Source organism: Bos taurus, chromosome 13 (genome assembly GCF_002263795.3).
Source record: "Bos taurus isolate L1 Dominette 01449 registration number 42190680 breed Hereford chromosome 13, ARS-UCD2.0, whole genome shotgun sequence".
NCBI lineage: Eukaryota > Metazoa > Chordata > Mammalia > Artiodactyla > Bovidae > Bos > Bos taurus.
In genome coordinates this window covers 65,132,062-65,153,745 of record NC_037340.1, presented here as the reverse complement: position 1 = coordinate 65,153,745, position 21,684 = coordinate 65,132,062, and the positions used below count along the sequence as shown (strand labels likewise).

The 21,684-nt window shown below is 44.8% G+C and overlaps 1 protein-coding gene across 3 annotated transcripts in view; it reads right to left on the bottom strand.

Moving 5' to 3' along the window:
• Positions 1-5,068: 5,068 nt before the first annotated feature.
• CNBD2 (cyclic nucleotide binding domain containing 2) overlaps positions 5,069-21,684 on the bottom strand; it is a 62,239-nt gene continuing 45,623 nt past the window's right edge. For 2 of the 3 annotated variants that reach the window (XM_059892855.1, XM_025001209.2), the window contains 4 exons: positions 19,809-19,986; positions 18,871-18,991; positions 11,529-11,692; positions 5,069-5,411 (listed from right to left, as the gene is read on the bottom strand). In XM_059892855.1, coding sequence (XP_059748838.1) covers positions 5,093-5,411; positions 11,529-11,692; positions 18,871-18,991; positions 19,809-19,986 — 782 coding nt within the window. In that variant the 3' untranslated portion in view covers positions 5,069-5,092. The other variant, XM_059892856.1, reaches the window with a different exon arrangement.

Genomic DNA, 21,684 nt, shown 5'->3' with positions numbered 1-21,684 from the left:
TTGTTTAAAAAGAGAAAGTGACTCCCTTCAGTGTTACTTATGGGTATGAATCCTGGCCAATTTGTGTAGGACCAGATACAGGATGCCTTAAATTATCTATGCAAGCCTGGCTGTTCACTCATTCTTTAAATCATAACTATACTAAGGTTCAACTATATTTTCTCTCTGGTCTGCGTTTTGCTTATAACGACTCAGAACCCAATAATGACACCAAATCAGACAGACCTTTATGTGAACATTGCAAGCTGTTCTGAAAAACAAGATTGTATTCAAGATCTGAAAAACAAGATTGTATTCAGTGGGATAATTGCCGCGGGACTGAGGGAGTCATTTTGATTAATGGTTCCTATGGAATTGTATGGGACTGGTCCTCTGAAGGGTGTGCGGTCTCCAATTGCTCTCATCAAATCAGTCCTGCAATCCTCACAACAGGCTGTGTTGGCAGGTGCATAAAGTCTTTGACCATCCTAATATTACCACGCATTCAGATCATCCAATTATATGGCATGGTAGTGGCATGTCACCCCTCTTCCCACAACTGGATCAAGAAAGAGGGCAAACAGAGATTTGGAGATTGACTTTAAGTCTTAAAAAATTCCAAATTTGGGACGGATATTATTCTGATAAAACTAATTATTCATTGACATTTAATACCAGTACAAACTGGACATTTTACATTCAGGCTGTGTAAGAGATCCTTATGTGCTCTTGAAAGGAACAATTTCTACCAATGAAAGTGTACAAAAACTTTCTTGCCAGGATTTCAAATTATATACTTGCGTAAATTCTTCACTTTATAATTTTAATCACTCATTTGTTGCATTAAGAAGAAGATTGCAAATATAGCTTCCAGTAAATCAAACCAGACCTTGGGAAGGCTCCCCTGAAATACATGCTCTTTGAAAGGTTATAAAGGAAGTACTGCAACGTTCCAAAAGGTTTACTGGACTCCTTATAACAGCTATTGTGGGAATTGCTGCCATAGCCACAACCGCAGCAGTAGCCAGGGTGGCTCCGCATCAAACTGTACAAACGACTACCTTTGTACAATAGCAGCACCAAAATGCAAGCTCTGCTTGGGGAAGTCAGACCCACACAGATCAAGGAATTAATGACCAATTGATTGATTTAGAAAATTCAGTTCTCCTACTAGGGAACAAAGTGCAAAATTTAAAATTACAGATTCATCTTAAGTGTGATTGAAATATCTCTTCATTTTGTGTCACACTCATAAGTATAATCAAAGTGCATGTACTTGGGATCAATTATCTAAACATTTGAGAGGACACATTCGTAATAATCTATCCTTAAATATTTCCCAATTACAGGCTACTATTTCTAATATGCAGAATGTCCACTTAAAATTACTCCCAGAAACTGATTTATTTAAAGAAATCAAGGAAAGCTTACATAAACTTAACCCCATGATGTGTATTAAAACTTTAGGAGGAGTATTACTTGGTACTATAATATCAGGATGTATATTTTTAACTCTTTTGTGTCTAGTCCTCAGATGCATGAGAGAAACCATCTGAGAACTGATGAAGAAAAAAGTTGCTCAGACAGCGTATCTACTCCTGCAAAAACAAGAAGGGGAAGATGTAGTGGGAATTCCTAATAATGTACTTTCACAGCCTTGAGAAAATTTCACAGGAATAGCACCTAGAAAAGCAGCATATATTAAGAAACCGTGTTGATGATTATTTTTCATGTTTTTCTTAGAATAACAGCCCTGTTACAAACCCCAAGGCCAGACCCAGAAGGGAGTATGACGGGAATCATGAAAGCATGGACCCTGGACCACGGGGTCGGCGGTAGGTATGAACACTGCCTACGCACTTCTGATTGTTCCTGAGACTATCCCAGAAGGGAATGGCCTGGGGTAAAAACAAGGAGATGTGGACTATGTCAATGTAGTGTTTTGGGAAAGACAGATCAAAGAAAGTTTTGTAGTCTGCAATTAGGAATAAAAGCTGGACTCAGAGTGGACTCTGCACCTCAGTCCAATAGAGGCTGCAGGTCCCCTGACCCATTGCACGAGATTTCATGTTCTGTCTTCATTCTTGTCGCCCGATCCCGGACCATTAGGGCAACACTCTGGCAGGTCTCGGTTGTGGCACATGGGATCTTTAGTTGCGGCATGCAAACTGTTAATTCTGGCATGTGGGATCTAGTTCCCTGGTCAGGGATGGAACCCAGGGCCCCTGCATTGGGAGCGCCGAGCCTTAGCCACTGGACCACCAGGGAAGTCCACCTACTCCTCCTTCTTTGCCGTGTAACACAAAAACAGTTTTCTTTTAAATTCAACCCACAAAATTATAATGTCGAGTACGCTCTTCAAACTCCACTCACCTCTTGCTCACTGGTGAAAACCATCCATCTTGTCCAACATGCTCATTTTGCCACTGGGGAACCTGGGCTGCAGGTGATGGACTCAAGGCGCTTACCGGGATCCCATGAGACAAGCAGACACAGGCTCTCCAGAGTGCAGTGTCTGGGTGTTCCTCAGAGTCTGCTCCTTGCAGGGGTGGTGTAGGTGAGTGGGTGGGTACTGGGTGCGGGGGCTTCTGCCTTCTCCCAGGCTAGGCTCTTGTGCTGCCATGGCCTCTTCCAGGCCCCTCGGGGCTCTCAAAGCTAAACCATGGGGTTTCCCGAGGGAAAGAGATGACTAGGTCCTGGGTCTGTGGTACCAAGGCTGGAGGTGGACAGGAACCCTGAGTTCTAGGCCCAGCACTACCAACAAGTAAAGCCAGCCCAGACCAGTGGCTGGCAGCTTCCAGGACCTGCCAGAGGGACCAAGGAACCCTCCGTGAGTCCCACGAGCATCTCCGTGCCTCTGGTCTGTGTCCTCCCTCTCAGGCTGCTGACTCTTCATCCTTCACCCAGGATGCCAGCTCCTGTCACGCTGCCCATCTGTCTCGGGCTCCTTGTATCTGCCCCCACGGTCACACCTCACTCCAGGCTCCAGGAGCACCCTGTCAGTCAGACAGAGCCGCTCGACAAGCTATTGGCAGACTGGCAGCATGTGGGCCCAACACAGCCTACGTGTGTGTTTTGTTTGCCTAACACAGTATTTCAAGAATAATTTGAATTTACTGCTCACATTTGAAAACCAGTAGAAGGGGGGCGGGCGGCAGAGGATGAGATGGTTAGATAGCATCACCGACTCAATGGACATGAGTTTGAGCAAACTCCGGGAGACAGTGGAGGACAGAGGAGCCTGGTGTGCTGCAGTCCATGGCGTCTTATCCAATGACTGAACAACAACAGGAATCACCTAGAATTTTTTCTGGGTTTTCCTGAAAAAAATCTAAAGCTTGGCCGTATTGCACCCACATTATTTCTTGCCATGGCATCAATTGATTGGAGCTACCGAGCGGCTGCTCCACTGACACGGGGAATGTGCACGCCCCACCGTTCCCCATGACCTCCCCAGGCCTGCTGCTATGCATCTATCTCTCTCTTTAATCTTAGCTGCATCGTGTAGCCTACCATCTCAACTTCCCTGTTGGCTCCAGGGGTCTCGGTGAATAAAATCCTCTACCTTGCCATACTTGTACCACTTCTTTTAATCCTCAACAGACATTAAGTAGCAGACCTAGGATCTTTTGCATTCCAGTCCCCTATAACGAAAAGGACATCTTTTTTGGGTGTTAGTTCTAAAAGGTCTTGTAGGTCTTCATAGAACCGTTCAACTTCAGCTTCTTCAGCATTACTGGTTGGGGCATAGGCTTGGATCACCATGATATTGAATGGTTTGCCTTGGAAACAAACAGAGATCATTCTGTCATTTTTGAGATTGCATCCAAGTACTGCATTTTGGACTCTTGTTGACCATGATGGCTACTCCATTTCTTCTAAGGGATTCCTGCCCACAGTAGTAGATGTAATGGTCATCTGAGTTAAAGTCACCCATTCCAGTGCATCTTAGTTCGCTGATTCCTGGGATGTTCACTCTTGCCATCTCCTGTTTGACCACTTCCAATTTGCCTTGATTCATGGACCTAACATTCCAGGTTCCTATGCAATATTGCTCTTTACAGCATCGGACCTTGTTTCTATCACTGGTCATATCCACAACTGGGTATTGTTTTTGCTTTGGCTCCATCCCTTCATCCTTTCTGGAGTTATTTCTCCACTGATCTCCAGTAGCATATTGGGCACCTACTGACCTGGGGAGTTCCTCTTTCAGTATCCTATCATTTTGTCTTTTCATGCTGTTCATGGGGTTCTCAAGGCAAGAATACTGAAGTGGTTTGCCATTTCCTTCTCCAGTGGACCACATTCTGTCAGACCTCTCTGCCATGATTCGCCCGTCTTGGGTGGCCCCACATGGCATGGCTTAGTTTCACTGAGTTAGACAAGGCTGTGGTCCATATGATCAGATTGGCTAGTTTTCTGTGATTATGGTTTCAGTGTGTCTGCCCTCTGATGCCCTCTCGCAACACCTACCATCTTACTTGGGTTTCTCTTACCTTGGACATGGGGTATCTCTTCACGGCTGCTCCAGCAAAGCGCAGCCGCTGCTCCTTACCTTGAATGAGGTCGCCCCTCCTGACCTTGAACGTGCAGTAGCTCCTTTTGGCCCTCCTGCGCCCGCACAGCCGCCACTCCTTGGGCGTTGGGTAGCTCCTCTCGGCCGCCGCCCCGGACCTCGGACGTGGGTGTTAGCCCAGTCAAATGCTTCAGCAAGATGGCCGCCATAGAACGAATGTTCTATGGATCTTAGCTCCCTGACCTGGGATCAAACCCAGGCCCCCTGCAGTGGAAGCACCACCAGGGAAGTCCCCTACACTCCTTCAGACAACCTGTCTGGCCTTGCAAGACCTCTGAGTTCACAACCCTGTCTTTCCTCTGTGCCTCCCGTCTATGTCATAAGACCCTCTCACCCTGAGGCCACCCCAGTGATTAACCCCCACACCCGGACTCCTGACTGTCCCCTACTCAGCCCTACAAGTGCCAGGGGAGACAGTGCCCCCTAATACCTCTCCAGACCCCCAGGTCACCCCCAGGGCCCCTCACTATAAGCCCCACAATTCCCATGGCGGTTATTCATAAAACATGGTGGTTGACCCAACATCTTTTATTGATTCTACATGAGGACCCCTGCATTCTTATACTGAGGCAGGAGCTCCTGGATTTTGTACCGGGGTGCTATAATAGTTTGGACAATCCTCAATGGGGGCAGGTATTTCTGGGGTGCCATAAAAATGGGATGACGACGTTTAGTCTTCTTGTCTAAGCTATACAGATCCAGCATCACAATTCTGGGGTTGTAGGTCCCTTTCTTCTTGGGCTGGATTGGAGTGAATGCGGGACGCCAGCGAGGCTCTACCAGTAGCCGCACCAGGTCCTTCCGGAAGATATTCCAGTTGTTCTCCTTGAGGAACCTCTGGCACAGATCTTCATCGCTGAAGGTAAGGAACAGGTGTTGGGGTTCCCACACCAGCGCCTCCTGACCCCCTGCCCCTCCAGTCCTGCCTCCTGCCACTCCTTCAGTCCCTAAACACCCTGAGCTCTGTCCCACCTCTGCGCCCTTTCCCAGGCCGTTCCATCTGCCTCCTTCACCATTCCACGCTTTCATCCCCTAGACCTGCACTACTCCACGCAGTGGCCATGACCCACATGTGGCTACTGAGTACCTGAGGTGGGATAAATCTGAATTAGAGATGTGCTCTGAGTATAAAATACATACCAGATTTCAAAGACTTAATACCAAAAAAAGGATGCAGAGTATCTCAGTCATTTTTACCTTGATTACATGCTAAAATGATAATATTTTAGATATACTACATTCAATAAAATGTATTATTAAAATTAATTTCACCCCTCTATTTTTATTTCTTATAATGTGGCTATTGAAAATTTTAAATTATACATGTGATCATTAGCCATCAGGGAAATATAAGCCAAAGCCACACAAGATACCACTTACTCCCACTGGGATGATGACAATTAAAGAGACAAATAATTATTAGTGTCAATGGAGAAGTGGAGATATTGCAATGAGGGTTCCAATACATTGCTGACAGGAATAGAAAATGATACAGCGACTTGGAAATACAGCCTAGCAGTTCTTCAAAAGGTTAAACAGTTAACTTATGACCCAGCAATTCCACTCCTTGGTATATAACCAAGAGAAATGAAAACATATGCCCACATAAAAACTTGCATAAGAATGCTCCTAGCAGCATTATTCAAAATAGCCAAAAAGTAGAAACCACCCAAATGTCCATCGACTGATGAAGGGATAAATAAAGTATAATATGTCCATGCACTGGAATATTATTTGACAATAAAAAGGAATGAAATATTGATATTAGGTTGGCCAAAATCTTGGGTTTCTCTGTAACATTGTATGGAAAAATTCCTGAATGAATTTTTGGCCAACCCAAAACTGGCTACAACACGAATGAACCTTGAAAACACTATGCTAAGAAGCCAGTCACATGTGCTGGGTTGGCCAAAAAGTTCATTCGGGGTGTCCTACCAAACTAATATATGGTTCTATTTATGGGAAATGTCCAGATTGGGCAAATCTTTAGAGATAGAAAGTCAACTGGTAGCTGCCCTGGCTGGTTTTGGTGCCCTGCATCTACTCTGCCCCCCTCCCTTATAGCACATGAGGGTAGGAAAGAGGTGGGCAATGGTGGATGGGCGCAGGACTCACTGGCTTATTTCCTCCTGAGACCACAGCAAGGGAAGGCCCATTTGACTTTCACTCCTCAGCTGTACTCTCACCTAAGGAGGCAAGCTTGGTAAATCACTAACACATTAGAGCATTCTTTCGGAAAATTGCGTTGACCAGGAGAAAATCAACTTTGATTCACAGAGATCAACTTAATCCAAAATCTAGAGGTCAGAATGGGCTACAAGTTAGTCCTGAGACCTTAGGTCTCAGCAGTGCCGGTGTCAGCTCCTACCAGCTCACGAGAGCAACTCCATGCTGAGTGACAACAGGTTGGTAGCTCAAAACTGGCCATGGGAGGAGTATGTGTACCATAGAAACTGGCCAACACTTCCAGTCAGGTGACCTCCCATCTCCAAAAGAGCTGCTTGTTGAACGTTGCCCAGCATACCACTGGAGAGTCTCTACCTAAAGAGCCCCATTAACTCCCGATCTCTTACATAATAAATAACACTGTCTAACCCTGCTCCGCACTCACCATGCAGCAAGCACTTTATACTTGTTAACTCACCACATCCTCATGACCACCGCATTTCACAAACATGGAAACTAAGGCTCAAGGAGGTTGAGGAACTCACCAAAACTTAAGAGAGGGCAAGCATGTGACCACAAATTCTTAGATCTTCTTGATGCTGTTGTTCCAGAGTAAAAGTTAAGACAGACAAGATTCTACGTCACCTCCTGATGCTGCTGGTCAGGTTGATTCTAGTCTAGGCTTTCACTAAAGGGGGCAGCTCTTCTAAAGCCCTCCACTTCATGCAGGGGCTCCAGTTCCACCCTCTGCCTCGCTGGAATTGCAACTGTCAGCTGTCCTTGCAGGATGCCAGGACATGGTGCCCTCCGTTACTACCCCCACACCACATCTGCCTGGCCATCCAGCGCTAGATCACACTCGGTGCTTTGGTTTTAGGTTGTTCTTCACTTGGGCCCTTGGGAGAGTTCCCTTTTTTCCTGCGAACTCAGCTGTTCATATTCTACATGTGCTCCTTGTGTCTGCAGGGGGACAGGCTTCAGACAATCTAGCCCATAGCATCCACGGGACAGGTGTCTCACCCACGGACTGTGCCATCTTCAGCATGTCACGTCCCCCTTTCCTGGGCCTCACAGTCCTCAATTAAAACATGGGGGATTTGAGCTAGATAATGGATATATTTTCTGCCTGCTTTAGCAGTCTAGAAAACCATGAGTTCGACAATTAATGAATAAGCCAGAATTCTGTCTGTCAGCATTGCAGACGACTGTAGCAGAGCGCTGACTGTGCAGCACAGACGCTAAGGCCCAACATCTGCCACGCTCAAGCCTGTGTAAACCTTCTCTGAATCCCAATTCAACCGTTAACTGATGACGCTCTGTGAGAAGCTAACGCTCCTTAAACCCTTTCTTTCCTCCTTAAATCTTTTCTTTCCCCCTTAAACCCTTTTTTGAAGAGGTGGCTCTAAATAGCTATTTTCTACATTGATAGGCCACAGGAATCAGAGAATTGGAGCATCGCTGAACTGCAAGGAACCATCAGTGTTTCTCAACTTTTTTTTTTTCCCACAAAACTGCCCCAAATTTTCTTATTCTTTTAAAACTTTTTATTTTGTATTGGGGTATAGCTGGTGTGCTGTGATTCATGGGGTTGTAGAGAGTCGGACACGACTGAGCGACTGAACTGAATGGAACTGATAGCTGATTAACCATGTGGTGGTGGTTCCAGATAAACAGCAAAGGAACTCAGCCATCCATATACATGTAAAAACTGCCCCCAATCTGGATCACAGCTACATTATCACCTGTTCTTTTATTAATACTTTTCTTAATTCCGCTTAATTTCTTTCACTTAAATATTTACTTTGGCTTGGTTTAAAAGCAACAAGATTGTCTAATCAAGGGTTTAGTGAACTAGTCCTGTTTTTCTAACTCATACTCAAATAAATATGTAGCTGTTTATAATCTGTGTACCACCTAAAATCATCTCGTAAGCCTTCTGGGAAGACGTTCCGTAATTTGGGGAAACTGTTCTACTCTAATTGTTTTGTTCTGCAGTGGAGTCTGATGCCTAAAGGAGGGGAAGTGACTTGTCCAAGGTCATACGGAGCCCATGTCAAATTCTCTCCTGTGCTTATTAGATACGGTTGAAGTAACTTTACAGATCTGCTTGCCTTCACCTCTTTCTCAACCACAGGAATCACCACACCTGCTTACAAAACCATGTCTAATCACATCACAACCACAAGAAAAGAAAAAGGCGGGGAGGATGCAAAATTATATCTGTATGGTTTCTCTATGAAAGTTTGTGTGACTGAATGATAAATGCATATTTGGCACATATCCATGTAGTAAAAAAAAAAGTACTGAAAGGAAATACATATTGCTAGTTGGGATTGTTGGAGTAATGCAAACACTTTCGGTCTTCACCTTCTTAAATGTTCAGCCTTCTTCCGGTTTTCCACAGTGAGTGGGCCTCATCCATTCACTAACGTTTATCAAGCACCTATCTCGTGCCAAGTACTGTACAGGTGCTAGAGGTGAGAGGTGGATAAAGCCCAAACCCTGTCTTCAGGAGGACATTAACCAAGTGGTGGGGAAAGAACTGTGCAAAAACTACACAGTTCTAAGGACTTCCCTAGCAGTGCAGTGGTTACGAGTTCACCTTCCAATGCAGGGGATGCAGGTTCAGTTCCTGGTCAGGGAGAAAGAGCCCACGTGTCTCGCATTGTAAAAAATTCAATAAGGAGTTTACAAATGGTCCACATTAAAGAAAAACAAACAAACTACAAAGCTCTAACCAGCTGTAATACAGCGTGGTGTGGCCACTGTGAGAGCTGTAGGACTATGAGTAAACAGAAAGGGGTCCCTAGCCCAGCTTTCTGGAGGAGATGAATCTTAAAGAATGAGAAGTTTATCCGAATAAAAGGCTGGAAGCAGGACTGAGGGATGGCGTTCCAGGCAGAAGGGTCTACATTGGCAAAGGCAATGGTCTAGGAGGCAATCTGCCCGGGTTGCCAGAGTGGGTTAGAGACAGCAGGAGTGCTACAGGGAGTTGAAGGGTCAGACTATGAAGGGCTGTTTACATGGCACTGAATCTGTACTGTATCCTACAGGCAGTGAGGTACCACTGAAAGGTTTTAAACAGGAGTTTAACATGGCCAGACTTGAGTTTTAATAAAAGCACAGTGCGGGCTTCCTGGTAAGCTCAGCTGGCAAAGCATCTGCCTGTAATGCAGGACACCTCAGTTTGATTCCCCTGGGTCGGGAATATCCCCCGGAGAAGGGATAGGCTACCCATGCCAGTGTTCTTGGGCTTCCCTGGTGGCTCAGATGGTAAGGAATCTATGCCTGCAATGCGTGCAACCTGGGTTCGATCCCTGGGTTGGGAAGATCCCCTGGAAGAGGGCATGGCAGCACACTCCAGTATTCTTGCCCGGAGAATACCCGTGGACAGAGGAGCCTGGAAAGCCACAGTTCATGGGGTCATAAAGAGTTGGACGTGACTAAGAGACTAGGCATAGCACAGCACAAAAGCACAGTGTGCAGAAATGACCCAGCACAAGGAAGACGGAGGCAGGAGACCAATGCTAAGATGGCTGCAAGAGTCCAGGTTTGCGGTTCCGAAGGGGTGCCGGGGGTGTCACCCAGGGAGGTGAATGAGATCCACCGGGCTGTGTGAATACAACAGTAGGACTTCATCTATATTTATCTTTGGCTTTTTTTTTGTTTTAATTTAAATTTTCAGCCACATCATGCAGCTTGCAAGATCTTAGTCTTATTCTTTTTAAAGATCTATGTTTGCATATTTATAATGTATAGGAGGTATACAACACACAGCAGATATAATAAATAAATAAATAAACATTACGTTACTCATATCACATAATATATCCTAGGGAGTATACACTCAAACACTCTTTAGTAATAACAGTGTAAGATCAAAACAGTTCTGTGACCAGTGATCAGGCAATAAATTAGTTTTTACGTAAAAAATAGTAGAGTTTTTATCACAGTATAAAAGTATTCACTTTTATGTAAAATTTGGAAACTAGGGAAATATAAATAGAAATCTTTTTATTAAATCTTTTAGGATAAATATTTTTAAATTATAAAATAAATATATCATCATTACCAAACATTGAGAATAAAGGGGAAAATCCACTTGGGATGTTACTACCCTGACAATAACTTTAAAAAGTATATCATTTTTTCCCTTATTATAAAAGAAAGAAATAAAAAAAGGAAATATATATTCACTGCAAAAACAAACATCAGAGGAATATATAAGCATAACCAGAAAGTCCCTTTTAGTCCTGTCTTCCAGAAAGAATGACCATTACAAATTGGGCAATACCACGGAATTATCATTTTTGCTCATTTTCCTTCTAGATTTTTCTCATGTAGAAAGGCCCAAGTCATAGTATATATACAACTTTGTACCCTGTCCTTTTCATGTAGCATTGCATCACTCATTTTACTTTTGCTTCTTCAAAAAAAGTTACTATTAAGGGAATGCATCACTGTTTTCTAAACTGTCCCCTTGGTGTGACACGTATGGATTGGGGGGGGTTGTTTTTTTATTATAAATATGGCAGCTATAAACATCTTAGTATCTTTCCCTATAATTTAGTTATATAGAGATAAATTCACAGGTAGACTATTGCTTCAAAGGGTAGAAACAGTTTTGGGCCCTTGAAACATTATTATCTAAAATTATTATCAAAAGGATTGAGCCAATTTAGAGGGCATCAGCAATTACCAGTTTCATTCGACCCTTGTCAGCACTAGATATTATCACTTTTTTAAATAAGAGGTATAAAACTGTTCATTCGATCTGACGGAATGTACACACTTTTCCAGCACTGACCTGGGGTACTTGATACTGAACTTTGACAATTTTTCTATTGTATTACTGTCAAGCAGTTCACAAAATTTTTCTTTCCTGATCCGTATCACCTCAGCTCCCAGGCTCACAAGGATCAAGGGCCGCGTGTCATGCTGGCTCTCCGGGAGGAGGATCTGGTGAAGGCCCTAGAGAAAAGAAGTTCAACCTCAGAGACCATCCACTCTACAAGCAAATTTTCCTGATTGGAAAAGCAAGGCCCCAGAAGGACGTGAATCCATCTGGGGTCATTCAGCAAGTGATAGGGAGAAGTCCAGGGCTCTCTTTGCCAATGACACCAAAGTCCTCAAAGAACCGTCTGAGCACTTTGTCCACAGTCCTACCTCCAGGCAGCAAGCTCTGCAAGAATCATGCTTGCGGGACTTCCCTGGTGTCCAGTGGTTAAGAATCTGCCTTGCAAAGAGGGGGATGCAGGTTCGATCCCTGGTCTTGGAACTAAGATCCCACAAGCCAAGGGACATCCCTTGTGAAGCAATGAAATGCCGCAATTAAGACCTGACGCAGCCAAATAAATAAATTTTTTTTAAAAAGGATTTGTGCTCACACAGTCGCTTGCCGGGTAGCAGCATTTTACCAGCTTTACCTGGTGATCAATCTCAACTCTTCTTTGTGCCAGGTCAGCTCATTTTCTTTTCCTTAGGACTATGACAAATAGCTTGTCCTCCTAGATCTTCCCTTTTTTACAGCCACCACGCCCTCCCGGGCTTCCCGAGAGGGCTTTGTTCATAGCACTTGTCCCCACGGAGCCTTAGTTCTTTCTGTCCGTCACAGGCTCTGGGGCCACTGGCGGCTACTATGCAGCTCCCATTGCTCCTTGGGCTCTCTGGTGTGGATTCCTACTCCATCATATCTGGAAGGGAGATGGAGGTCAGCAGGCCCATCTGCTTGCTTTACAGGGACTGTATTCCCCTTTTTAAGGAGACACTTTGAGATGGGGCAAAGCTGGGACTAGAGTCCTGGCTGCTGAAGTCCCAGTCCAGTGCTCACGCAGCCTCTCAGCTATTAAGACTCTGGCAAGGAGGGGAGAGAAGGTCAGTGGTCCAGAGCTTGCAATGCCCAGCTGTCTTGGGCTTAAGAAGGACATCAGCCATAAACCAAGAGGTCTGCTCTAGGCAAGCCAAGTGGGATTGGGAAAAATGCAGGCTTCAGAAGGAAGATCCCCGTGTTTACTCATCATGTTGATAGGGACAGAGTAAAGGGACAAAGTAGGTGATTAAATAGTTAATCCCACTAAAGGATCATAAGTAAAGGAAAAGGTATGAAGACCCCTGTGAGTCAATGATCGCACTAAAAAGCAGGTTTGCTTAGCAACAAAACCATGTGACAGGAGCATGCGATGTGCCCCAAAACAACAAAACAACGGTGGCATGAGACCCACATCCTGCCTAGTGAGCTCAGTAAATTACTGATCCCAGGACATGCTCTCTGCACACATAGAAACAATAATTTATAGAACGGTGATAATTCAAATTCAGTGGATAGGACTCCAAGCTCTTTGATCTCTGGTTGGGGAACTTTGGAACCACAACTCTGGTTGTGGGCTTTTAAGCCCACAAGCTGTGTGCCGCAACCAAAAATTTGGGGCTTCCCAGGTGGCTCAGTGGCAAAGAATCCGCCTGACAATGCAGGAGACACAAGAGACGCAGGTTCGATCCCTGGGTTGGGAAGATCCGCTGGAGAAGGAAATGGCTACCCATTCCAGTATTCTTGCCTGGGAAATCCCATGGACAGAGGAGCCTGGCGGGCTATGGTCCATAGGATCCCAAAGAGTCAGACACGACTGAGAACCCACAGCGTATCACAGGCATTTCAAAGTGAAAGGCCCTGGTTGTACTGAGACCTAAAGTAATTTTCCCATTGTGCTATGACAGTCCTGGCTTGACCATGTGGCGATAAGAAAACTCCGCTGCCCAACCTTGGAGGAGGAGCTGCTGATGGAAGCCTGATGACTATTCAAGAATGAGAAAGAAGGTGGTTTTTTCCCCCTCCCCACTTTCCCTTTGATTATAAGACTGTAGCCCACTTAAGTTCTCTGGGCATAGCACCCTCTCGCCTGCCTGCTTGTAAGCTTCACAAACATCTTATTCTAATAAATCACTTCTTGTCTATCACTTTACCTCTCGCTGAATTTTTTGTGTTGAGACACAAAGGACCAGAGCTCCCCAGAGCCCCGGGAAAGCCACCCAGCAGTTCCAATGTGACTCTGGGTGAAGTTACACCTCCCTGGCCCATTGTTTGCTCTCCTGTGAAACAGGTGAGAACACCTGCCCCGCACGTCTCTGAAGGATTCTCAAACTGAAGGAGACGAGAAGTAGGATTTGGAACCTTCCCCTTCCTCACCCTCACCACACTACCACCACGATTTGGGTTCTAGACCTTAAAGAATGACCATCTGCTCTGAGCCCTGGCCTTGTCTCTCCTTGTAAGACTGGCGTGGAGATGTGTCATCTTTCTTATGACTTGTTGACGGTCTAAACAAGATGGTGAGTGTAAGGATGCTCTGGGAGACGTGAAGATCCTCGCGCTTCAGCTGTGCTCACTGCAATGGCCATGAAGCCCCTTCTAATCAGCACCAGGCCTTGCACAGAAGCCAGAATGGCTGCTCTTTAGTCAGTTTCGACTGTGTGGGAGAAACATGTATATAAATTTAATCCTCACAACCACCCTGGGATATAGGGATTATCAGCCTTAGATGTGGGAAATGAGGTTGGGCAAAGGAAATTTGCTTGTCTAAAGTCACGTTTATCTTATAATTACAGTAAGGATGATGCCGATGATAATGATGACAGTGATGGTGATGACAGCACCAACTCATGTTTAATGAGCAGGCACTAAATCCCAGGCCCTCTTGTAGCTCTGGTGTGTGTTAACTCACGTAACCCTCACTAGAACCCCACGAGGTGAGTTCTTTTATTATCATCATTTTACAGAGGATGAGCTGAGGTTAAGAAACATGTCCAACATCACACAGCATGGAAGCAATAAAGCTAGGATTTGAACGCAAGTGGGTCTGTCTTTAGAGTCCATGCACTTATTTATTTATTTTGGCTGTACCATGGGGCATGTGGGATCTTAGTTCCCTGACCAGGGATCAAACCTATGCCCCCTGCAGTGGAAGCACGGAGTCTTAACCACTAGACCACCAGAGAAGTCCCCAGAGTCCATGCTTTTAGCTGCTACACTTCAAGGAAACTGAGCCACAAAGACGTTAACTAGTTTGCCAAGGTGACAAGGCAGAAAGTGATGGAGTGGAATTTGAACCCATCAGCCTGCCCAGGACCTCACTAAGGGCAGCCCAGCAGCAGGCAGTTATTCACCTCCAGTCCACTCTATACTTTCCAGCCAGAGTCAGGTCCTCAAACAGCTTCCCAAAGCTCCCAGGAGAAAATAAAGCTCTTCACTGTGGCCACTGAGGCTTTGGCTGCCTCACCCTTGTGAGGTTCCCACCTTGTTCACTCCGTTTCAGCCACACTGCCCTCCCTTCCAGTTCCCTCCACATGCCAAGCTCCTTCCCGCCTCAGGCTCGACCTGCTTTCTCTTTCTGGAACACTCTCGCTCCCAGGTTGTCCACAGCTCATTTGTTTTGTCATTCAGGTCTCAGCTTACACATCGCTGTCTTAGGGCAACCTGCCCTGACCACTCCATTTAAGACCACCTCCCCGCTCAACCCAGCTTTCTGTTCTGTTCCCAAGAGCAATTTAAAACTTTCTGTATATTTGCTGCTTTATCTGTTTACTGTCTGTCCCCAGACTAGATCATAAGCCCCACGAGGGCAAGAATGACATCAGTCTACTTGCCCACACTGGCACCTTAGGCCAAGCTTGAAGCTTGATAAATGCTCAAGAAATACCCGTGGGACTTCCCTGTGGTACAGTCATTAAGGCTTCGCCTTCCAATGGGTGGAGAATGAAGGCCTTGCTCTGAGCTCCCACCCAGAGCCTTCTAGGATTGTCTAGAGCAGGGATCCCCAACTTCCAGGATCTACTGTCTGATGATATGAGGTGACGCTGATGTAACAATAATAGAAATAAAGTGCACAATAAGTGTAATGCACTTGAATCACCCTGAAACCATCCCCTCCCACCTCCAGTCCATGGAAAAACAGTCTTCCACGAGCTTGGAATCAAGTCTGAAGTCCCTCTTGTCCCACCTGCCACAGCTTCCCACACGCTCTCTACCAGAACAAGCAATGCCCTTCCTGGCCTCGGTGCCTCCATTCACCCAGGGTGCTTGGCATCCCAGCCCCTCACTGGGCCGGCACGAGGTGCGTTCACGGCAGGTGCGCAGCCTCAGGCGGCCTGTGTTCAGTCCCGAGCAGCTCGCCCTGAGACTCTAAAACTGCAGGGAGGCAGAAGTGAGAGGGCTGGAAAGCATGTCACATGAATGCTGCAGGAATGGAGGAATGTTTTCCCCGAATAAGAAAATAATTACGGGGCACTGGCATGCTGCCTGGCTCCATAAATGTTGAATAGAAAAACAAAACCGCATTCTTTAAATTCTAAGAGGCCATCATGTGGCAAGGAAACTGATTTCTGTTTATTCTTGGGGGGTGGGTAGGGTGCAGCGGGTGCTGGGAAGAACTCGGTAAAAGCTGTAGGAGGCAGAGTTTTATTGAGCAAAAGAAGAGCTGCTGAAAAGCTCCAAACTAGTTACTCAGCACTGAGGGCTGGGCCAGGGCCTGGGGCTCCAGACAGTGCTGGGCTGGCCTCCCTGCCTCCCAAGGCACACAGTCCAGCAGAGCAGGAGCGCCGGGAGATCAGCACAACATGGGGTGAAGGGGTCTGAAGAGGACCCTGGGGATTCATGGTGACAATGACTGACCACACATCAGAAGACAGGGCCCCCACCCCCAGGAAGACTGAGGCGCACAGCTACTCACCAGGAGGCCTCACGCCCTCCCTGTGCCGCTCACCCAGCCTCCCAGCTCCAGCATCTATCTCCTGGCATCTAGCTCCCACAACGGTCAGAGTTCAGGGTCAAACTTGTTTCACCCATACATTCCCCTCCACTATTGCATTTTTTTTTCCCCTGGCCGAGTAGCATGTGGTGATTAGAGCTCCCCAGGTGGCACAGTGGTAAAGAATCCGCCTGCCAAACCAGGAGATGTGGGTTCAATCCCTCGCTCAGGAAGGTCCCCTCGAGTAGGAAATGGCAACCCACTGCAGTGTTCTTCCCTGGGAAATTCCATGGACAGAGGAGCCTGGCAGCTACAGTCCATGACGCGGCAAAGAGTCAGACACAACTGAGCAGACAGCACCGCACAGCATGTGGGATCCTAGTTCCCCGACCAGGGATCAAACCTGCGTCCCCTGCACTGGAAGCACAGAGTTTTAACCACTGGACCACCAGGCAAGTCCCTGGATAATCTCCAGAACCATTTTAGACTTACAGAAAAATGAAGAAGATGGTACATCTTAACCAGTTTCCCAGTTAAGATCTCACATTGTGTAATAGTTTTGTTACAATTAATGGACCACGATGGATACACATCAATAACTGAAGTCAATGAGTTATTTAGATTTCCTTTTTCTGTTCCACAGTCCTCTCCAGGATACATTACACTTAACTGTCATGTCCCTTGAGGTTCCTCTCGGATGTGGCAGTTTCTCGGACCTTCCTTGTTTATGATGATCTGGACAGTTTTGAGGAGTGCCAGTCAGGTAGGTCTTGGGTTGGCCCACTATTAGATTCTGACTGATTTTTCCTCATCATTAGATGGGGGTTATAGGTGATCGGGAAGAGGACTGTAGTACACCACTGTCATCACATCACATCCCACATTTATCATCTCACAAATGAGGGACATACTATCAACATGATTTATTACTGCTGATGTTGGCCTTGATCACCTGACTCAGGGAGCACTTTACTTTCAGTAGTTCTTCCTCTGTAAAATCATTCTTTTCTTCCTCCTTCCTATACTGTACTCTTCGGAAGGGAGTCACTATGTGCCGTCTACGCCTAAGGAGCAGTGAGGGCAGCGTATCTACACAGATTATTTGGAATTCTTCTGCATGTGAGATGTGTTCTCTCCTCGTTTATTAATTTATTCATATGTATGCATTATATCCATTTGTACTTACAGATTTTGTTAATTTTATTTATTTTTGGCTGGGCTGGGTAGTCCTAGTGGAGTTCCTCTGTGCTGTGCGGGCTTTCCCTAGCTGCGGTGAGCAGCGGCTACATTCTAGTTGCATCTTTTCATATTGATTTCCTTCCCTTAGACGTATTCTAAGGGAATTCCCTGGTGGTCCAGTGGTTAGGATTTGGCACTTTCACTGCCGGGGCCACGGTCAATCCCTGGTTGGGGAACTAAGATCTCTCAAGGCACAAACTGCAGCCAAAAAAAGAGACAAATATTCATTTAACTTTGCCACGTCTTTTCATAGTTTGCTAATTTCTTTTTATTGCCAAATAACAATTCACTGTATAGATTTGTCAGTTTGTTTATATTTATTTACCTTTCCATATAAATTTTAGCATCAGTTTGTCAATATCCACAAAATAACTAACTGGGATTTTGATCTGGATTGCACTGAATCTATACATCAAGGGGGGACAAACTGACATGTTAATGATACTGAGTCTTCCAACCCACAAACATAGAATATTTCTCCATTTATTTAAATCTTCTTTGAATTCTTTCATTATATAGTTTTCTGCATATAGTTTCTGAACATATTTTGTTACATTTATACCTATGTATTTCATTTTCTGGTGCTATTGTAAATGGCACTACATTTTTTATTTCAAATTACAACTGTTTGTTACTTTATACCCTATGACCTTGCTATAATCATTTATCAGCTCAGGAGGTTGTATTTGTTCTTTTGTTTGTTTATTTGTCTCATTTGTTCTTTATTTTATTATTTTTGTTTCATTTTTTAATTCTTTTGAACTGCCTATATTGACAATCATGTCACCTGCAAACAAAGAAAACTATATTTTTTCCTTCCCGATCTGTATTTGTTTAATTTCCTTTTCTTAATGCGCTGTCTAGGACTTCCAAAACAACACTGAATAAAAGTAGTGAGAAAGACACCCTTGCCTTCTTCCTGGATTATTTTAAAGCAAGTCCCAGATGTCATACCATTTTATCTATACATATTTGGATATATCTCTTAAATATAAGGACCTTTTAAAAAAACATAACCACAATACATTACCACATCTTAAAAAGTCAATAATATCCCTTAATATCACCAAATCCAGAAAAGGATGTTTTTAGACCTTTACTCTCATTATCTCGCACCCTCAGCCCACCAGGTTACACAGTGTGTTGAGAACAAGACTCTCTGCAACTTACCAAGATCTCGCCTTGCTCCACGGTGTGGATCTTCATGTAGGCCCCCACCGCAGCCTCCTTGGGGAGATCGCCATACTTGGTTTGTATCATGGGACATTTGATCAAATGAGAACACCTGGACCTGGAATTTGACAGCTTGTTACAGAGAACTCGCTTGAAGCTCTCGATAATCAGCCCTTGCTCTACTGCATGTTAAGATCACCCCTCCCTTCTCCCAGGTGGTGAGAACACAGAAAATCAAACCCTGAGAGAGACGGACTGTCAGGAATTGTAGAGGTTTAAACAGGGAGGAGATTTGGGAGAGGAGGGTTTCATCAAACTTTTTGGCCAATCCATAAAACAAGTGGCCAATCCAGGTTCGAATCTCGATTGGACTGACTCTAAAGCACTTATCTACTGACTCCCTTAGATGAGTAGACTTTTATGAAAAAGCTCAGATTCAAAAAGGCCGAGTGATACACAGACAGAAAGTCACCACCAAAAACTGTATGCAGCCCCTTCTTCTTCAGATGGACTCCCTGAGAAAGGAAGCAGCTGACTGCCTGATGAGGCCCTGTGAGCTGGAGGCAGAGAAAGTAGACCCCAATATCAAACCCAGGACCTCTCTCCGCTGCCTTCTTTTTTAAGTCTTTTTTGAATTTGAATTCGTTACAATATTGCTTCCGTTTTATATTGGTTTTCTGGCCAGGAGGCATATGGGATCTTGGCTCCCCAACCAGGGATCAAACCCAAACCCCCTGTATTGGAAGGCAAAGTCTTAACCACTGGACCAGCAGGGAAGTCCCCCTAGGCAGCCTTCTACAGACACCCCAATATTTGGGGGAAAGTTGTGATTGCTATCTCTGCTCACCCCCAGCATACCTGACAGTCTGCCCTGTAAGTTATACCCCCTTTCAATCAGACTCTGAACCCTCCAATCTGTCAAGGGCAAAGCTTACTTGATTTTTGAGCCAAAGGTCTTTGGGAGAGTATTTCCTGAGGTTTTAATCTTCCTACTGAAGCTGGATCCTTCTTGCTCCTGGGCTTTCTGGAGATGAAAAAGCTTCAGAAAACTAAAATCCTGTACAGGATATGACCTGATCTGGAATTCCTTAAATCTCTCCACAGGAGATAAATCTGTTAGAGAAAGTATAAGAAAACACATTAACGACTCTTTCCATATATGAGGATAAAACTGGTGGTGTTTGGAGGTGTATCATAGTCTTCTGCATGGTGAGTCTGATGCACGGGGGAATTAAGAAAAATAGAAAAGAAAAATATTGTGGTTTCTGTGTATTTTTCCCTCTGGGCTGGGCCCTGAGCTAGAGCTTTATACCTATTACATCCAGATGAATGTCATTAGCCTGATTTAAGAGAGAAAATGAGAAGCAGAATTTAACACCCAGGAAAGGGCCGAAGGGCTTCCAGGTAAAGAATCTGCCTGCAATGCCAGAGACTCCGGTTCAATTTCTGAGTCGGGAAGATCCCCTGGAGAATGGATAGGCTACCCAATGCAGTATTCTTGGGCTTCGCTGGTGGCTCAGACGCTAAAGTGACTAAGCACAAAGGGCCAAAGCTTGAATTTGAACTCAGGTGTTTCTAATTCAAAGCTCATGTCTTTCCATTAACAGATCACATTTATCTGTTTTTTCAACTGGGACTGGGGGTAGGGGTAGCAATAAAAGATAAAGGGATGACCAGCCGTAAAACCCTGAGCATGTGCTACGCCTAGCACAGTGCCTGCACCACAACAGGCCCTCTGTGAGAATTATTAAGAAGATTTCCAAGAGAATACCACTCAGAAATGCTATGCTGAGTGAATGGAGCCAGGCGCTAAAAAGTACATACTGTGTGTATAATTCCATTTACATGAAGCCTTAGGAAAGACAAATGGAACATACAGTGATAGAAGACAGATAAGTAGTTGCCCAGGGCCAGGGGTGAAGGATAGAGATGGACTGGAAAGGGGCACAAGGGAACTTTTAGGGGTGCTAGAAATGTTCTATAACTTGGTTATAGAACCAAGTTATATGTGGTGGTTACAACAGATGTAAATTTGGTAAAACTCATTGAACTATACACTTTAAATTTGTGTCTTTTATTTTATGAAAATAGAACCTTAATGACATTATTTTAAAAAACAGATCTCCTGAGAGTCCCCTGGTGGCCTAGTAGTTAGGCTTTCACTGCCATGGTAGGGGTTCAGTCCCTGCTCAGGGAACTAAGATCTCTCAGGCTGAGCAGCAAAGTCAAAAAAAAAAAAAAAAAAAGAGCCCCAGTGTTAGAATTAATTGTTAAAATTAAAATTAATGTTAGTAGAAGTAAATCCAAACTACACAAGGAGTAGTACTGGAAAAACAGAGCACGTGTTTTGTTTTTTTTTTAAAAAAAAAACCCTAAATACAACCTATTTAGAAGACGTAGCAATATTTATCAACATTTTAAATGCATTGCCAGTACACACTGGACCGATTACTTGATCCAGTGATTCTAAGAATTTATCCATATGTTTCTGTGCACAAGTATGCAAAGATAAACACACCAGGAAATTCACCACAGTAGGGTAATAGCAAAAAACTGAAAATAACCCAAAGTATTTGTAAAATATAATTGGCTTAATTGTAGTATGTCCATACAAGAGAATAAAACTCAGCTATTAAGAACCACAGATCTAGATGTTTGCTTCCAACCAGAGTAAAAGGGACTAGATCCACTAGATCTACTCTCTCACCAGAAACTAATAAAATACTGGCCTGCTGCTGCTAAGTCACTTCAGTTGTATCCGACTCTGTGTGACCTCATAGACTGCAGCCCACCAGGCTCCCCCGTCCCTGG